This window comes from Euphorbia lathyris, chromosome 8 (assembly GCF_963576675.1).
Source record: "Euphorbia lathyris chromosome 8, ddEupLath1.1, whole genome shotgun sequence".
Classification (NCBI taxonomy): domain Eukaryota; kingdom Viridiplantae; phylum Streptophyta; class Magnoliopsida; order Malpighiales; family Euphorbiaceae; genus Euphorbia; species Euphorbia lathyris.
In genome coordinates this window covers 13,154,295-13,159,406 of record NC_088917.1, presented here as the reverse complement: position 1 = coordinate 13,159,406, position 5,112 = coordinate 13,154,295, and the positions used below count along the sequence as shown (strand labels likewise).

The 5,112-nt window shown below is 34.8% G+C and overlaps 1 protein-coding gene across 1 annotated transcript; it reads right to left on the bottom strand.

Moving 5' to 3' along the window:
• Positions 1 to 562: 562 nt before the first annotated feature.
• LOC136203286 (uncharacterized) lies at positions 563 to 3,517 on the bottom strand. Its single transcript, XM_065994404.1, has one exon. It carries the CDS (start codon positions 2,282 to 2,284, stop codon positions 806 to 808), a length of 1,479 nt encoding a protein of 492 aa, XP_065850476.1. The 5' UTR covers positions 2,285 to 3,517; the 3' UTR covers positions 563 to 805.
• Positions 3,518 to 5,112: the final 1,595 nt, after the last annotated feature.

Here is a 5,112-nt window from a genome sequence, read left to right as displayed (position 1 = left end):
TTTTTTGAAACCCTTGTTTGGATTATCTAATATGATAGTTAAATAATAGTCAAACCAATCCTTTCAAATTTTTAAAAATGATATTGCTTGAAAACATTAGGGTTTAATTTGCATGATTTCATACTTGAATGTTAAATTTGGTTCTAAATGTTTAATTTTTTTTTTACATAAGTTTAGAGCAAGCCACCTACCTTTGCTTCTAAATGTATTATAATGTGACTTTGCAGATTATAATTAGAGGATAAATAAATAAATAAATATATATGGTTAATTTAAAATTATAAATTAGTTATTAAAAAATTTTATAAACAAACTATTGATAAACAAAAATTATAAACCAGCTATAGATTTTGGAAATTAAAATTATTGCTTTTTTTGAACTATAATATAATAAGCTTTATGAATTCATCACAATCATATTTGATTTATCACAATCATATTTGAGTCAATAATTTTAGCATCAAATTGTTAACATTTCAAAATTAATTTCATTATTATTTTGATATTATAAAAACAATAGATTTAAGAGCCAAAAAAAAAATTCAGAACAGATAGTTTTTATTTTATTTTTACACTTTTCTTTACCTTTAATTAATTTTTAAAAATAAAAAACCGGGATCACTTCTGGTTCAGGTTGGACTGTTAGATTCCGAGTTGACTCCAATTCTTACTGATTGTTGAAAATTAACCTGGTCGTTCTGCAGTCTGACCGATCAAAACTGGATAACCAGCACCTTCAACATCATGAACCAGCGGAGCTACGCCCAATTATAGCTTTGGCACACAGAATCTCATCGGAACTCGTTTAATCCTCAAATGCGTGCATGCTTATTTTTTCAAGCAGAAATGGCCAATTTCCACCAAGTTGTTGTGGATTAAGCTCCATGGCAGCTTTAAAATCAAGTAATGATATAGAACGCTGCGGTCTTTGTTCGTGCATAACGTCTGCTGTTCCGCTATTAGTCTGGGACTTTCTTGGATCATGTGGAGACCTTGCACCTACCAAGTGAACACAAGACCGGATCAATCTCTTCAAGTAAATATCCAACATATTATTCAACGTATTCGCACATTCCATCGAGACCCCTCCTCCAATACCCTGCAAAGCTGCAATCTGCTCCATTCGTTTCCTCAACGTCTCTGAATCAGACAATTCACCACTCTCATAATAGCTAACGAAATTACTACTGGTTGCCACTGGCTGAGCTTTGCGGGCGCCACCAACACTAGCTGAACACAATGGAATTCCGAGCGGGGCAAGTAGTGGCCTACTAGAGAAACTCAAGTGTTTTGCTTGTTCCGCCTCTTCCCCATCTTCATCCACAAATACAATCTGATCCCTGCTCTGCGTGCGAGGTCTTTTAGAGGGCCGTTCAGCTGCTAAACTTCCTCTTTCGTACTCCGATGGCTCAGCAACAGCAACTGCTTGAAGATGTTGCACTGGCATCTGATCATCACATGGAGGCATCTCTCCGAGAGGGGCAACACTAGCTGAGCACACTGGAATTCCGAGCGGGGCAAGTAGTGGCCTACTAGAGAAACTCAAGTGTTTTGCTTGTTCCGCCTCTTCCCCGCCTTCCACAGATACAATGTGATCTTTGTTATGCGTCCGAGGTCTTTTAGAGGGCTGTTCAGCTGCTGCTGACCTTTCCCTTTTGTACTCAGATGACTCAGCAACAGCAACTGCAACAGCTTGAAGATGTTGCACTTGCCTCTCATAATCACATGGAGGCATCTTTCCATTATCTGTTATTACTTTACTGCCACACTCTTCAGCACCAATCAATTGGTGTGAGCCAGGATCAACTTTCCCTGTGGGCCCAAGGGGGCTAGGTCGGTCTCTGGGCTTACGACCACGTATACGTGACCTAACCTTTCGTGGGAACTTCGGTATAACTCCATTTGACCAAATAGACACATTCTGATTCTGATTGGGAAGAAGAGATCCACTCTGTTGAACTTCAAACCCATCTTCTCTAGCAGCAGGAGAACATTTGGACAGTTGAACTACCGATTTCGTGGGTCCCACGTCATTGACCGGTGGAGCTGTCTTGGCCTGGCACGCGTTCTTCAAAATGGAACACATTAACTGATTGTGCAATGGAAGATTCTCCCTTCCGAGCAAGCAAAAACATGACTTATCAAAGTCACTCTTGGTCAGCTTCTGACTCAAAAACCTATTCAAGTAATAGAAGTACTTCTTGAACCGCTCAACCCCAATCTTCTTCACTATGCGAGCTTTCAATTCAATCAAATCAATTCTGGATCTTTGTTGAGGTTCCATGTCTCAAGAAACAGATTCATACACCAAAAAAGACAAGTTCAAAAATGAAAACCGAATGCCATGGAACGGATTGAACTAAAAGCTCAAACTGATGTGCCTAATTATAGATCTTGTATTAATCTCTGTCACAAACAACCACAAATTGACCACTCCATGCACCTATCTATTTCAATGCAAATCAATTTCTCAACCTCAAGGAAACTGATCAGAATAACATTAACAGAAACCCTAGAGATCAAACTCAGTCATTAAGCTTATCCAAAACCCCCAAATCAAGCAAAATCAAATTCAAAATACGTAATAAATCAAAACCCTAACTTCGAATCACCAAACTCAACGGGTCGGAACTACAGGAACTGTAAAATTATATCATTGCACCGTTAATCCCGGAATCAGAATAGCATGAAATTATAAACACAGAATTCAAAAGCTGGAAAACTCCAAATACGGAAAATTTGAAGCTATGATACCGAGATCAGTAGAGCCAGGAGACTGAGTTAAGAAAAAAACACAAAGGAATTAGAGAGAAAATTGGTATTTATAGCAAAAGGAAAGAAACGCAATATTATAAGAAAAGGAAAGAAACGCAATGAAAGAGAGTAAAATAGGTAACTGAAAGATTAACGCATTTGAGACATTTATTGAGGTCTGACCTTGACCAAACTTAAAGAATTGCAGAGAAATCAACGGAAAGTCGCGTTTGGGCTTTCATAAAATGTTGAGTGCTTTGATTGTTCGCACTTAATTATTTCCTATGCTTATCTCTGTTTCTGCATTCTGATTTTGATGGAGTTGCTTTCTGAATGATTCCTATGGAGAAGACTCTTCTCCTTCTTCTTCTTCTTCTGGAACTGAGATTTGATAAAATCAGCAAGAACATCGATGATAATCTCAGAATCAGCGACATCAAGTTGATGAAAAACCACATAATCGGAGAGACCGGCATCTTTGAGGTTTTGAACAGCTTCAAGGCCTCTTTTCTCGTCTCTGGCTGTTAAAATCACTACAATTCCATTCGAAGACAGTTGCTTACAAACTCCGAATCCGATCCCCTTGTTAGCTCCGGTCACCACTGCATACCTCTTATTCTCTTTTGCCATTGATGATTAACTTCAATTAGGAGCTAAATATCAAACAAGCTTTTCTAAGTTTTTTAGTTTCATCTGGTTTTTCAGTACAAGCTGTGAGCTCTGTGACGATGAAGAATTTAGTCAAAAAAGACTGAGCATTTCATTTGCGAATGGGGGAGGACTACAGTTTTCCTTTCACTGAAAACAAGAATTCAAAATTAAAGTAAAATCTCAATAAAATAATAATAATGTTAGGAATATAAAATTTTATTAATTTATAAAGATATTAATAATTATTAATTTATAGAGTGATTTTCAATTTTTTATAAATAAATTTTAAATTACTAATTGTTTCAAACATTGCAAAATTCGTACATGAGATGAATATGTTACAACGAATTTAGAGAGAGCAATTATGGAAGAAGACATTCATGAACTTAAAGGAATGATTGGTCAACATGGTTACCGCAATCAAATGAATGTCAATCAAATATTGGATTATTTCGGTGAAAACAATGAATGCTCACAACTCCAAAGTTTAGAAGAAATTGTGTCGAGCGTTATGCAAAATTCAATTGAGGATGAAGATGAGAATGATTTGGTACATTTGAAACCAGTCACAAGAAATGAAACAATTATAGCATCATGCACTCTTTATAATTTTTGGTTAAAATTTGATAAGCATACACCGGAACTTTTGAATGTACTAAGAATAGTTAGAGATGAAATTCAACTAGATTTAAATTTCAAGAAAAAATAAAATACTATAGATTCATATTTTGCTAAATTATCCCAAGTATATATATCTATATATATTTCGCATATGTATTTGAGAAATTATTAATTTATAGAGGTAATAATACAATGTATTTATAAAGGGTTGTTTCAGAAAATTATTATCTTATTAATTTATTAAAATTGATCATTTTTTGAACTGGCCCAAGTCGGTACCAGAAGAAATTATTATTTTAGAGAGTTTATTAATTTATCGAGTATTAATTTATAAAGGTTTTACTGTATTTAGGGATTTTAAAGTTAAAAAAATCAATTAAACAAATTTAATTTTTTAACTTTTTAATTTTAAGGTGTTGTTTGATGAGAAAGGAGACAATAAATGTTTAAAAAAAATGATGATGGTGAAAAATAAAAAATTTGATTTCATAATAAATATAGTATTAAACAAGTTTAATTCTTATAATTTTTCAATTTAAACTTGTTAATTGTTATTTTTATAGTATCAAACTAAACGATCATCGTTTTTACCAAAACGAAAACCTCAATCCATATTTAGACAAAAATTAATTCAGATACCAATTCGATAAAAAAAACTGAAAACACAAAGATTATTTTTGGACTTTATCATTTATACCATTTTTAAATATATTGGTCAATAATAAAGACCATACATATATTCGTGACGCCGATGGGAGATTCATACTCAGGAGAGTAGAAAAATCAGTTGTCGCCCTTCGGTTCAGGAAAGCAAAACCACAACAATACTCACCGCTATGCATTAGTTAATTGATCAGAACGTCAAAAATGTCACATTCGAATCCGACGCCAAGCTAGTCGTGGATGCTATCAATGGCAACTCGGCTGACGATTCCGAATTAGGGGACATAATTGCTCAATGTCGAGAACTTCTAGTAACTAACGACTCTTATTCAATCAAATGGATTTGGCGGCAAGCTAACGGGTTAGCCCACGCAATTGCTCGGTCTTCTCGTTTAACACTTGCCCCACATTCTTTCATTCTTT

What these genes read in the sequence shown, in the direction of transcription:
- LOC136203286 (XM_065994404.1), bottom strand. Translation starts at nt 2,284, where the DNA reads ATGGAACCTCAACAAAGATCCAGAATTGATTTGATTGAATTGAAAGCT.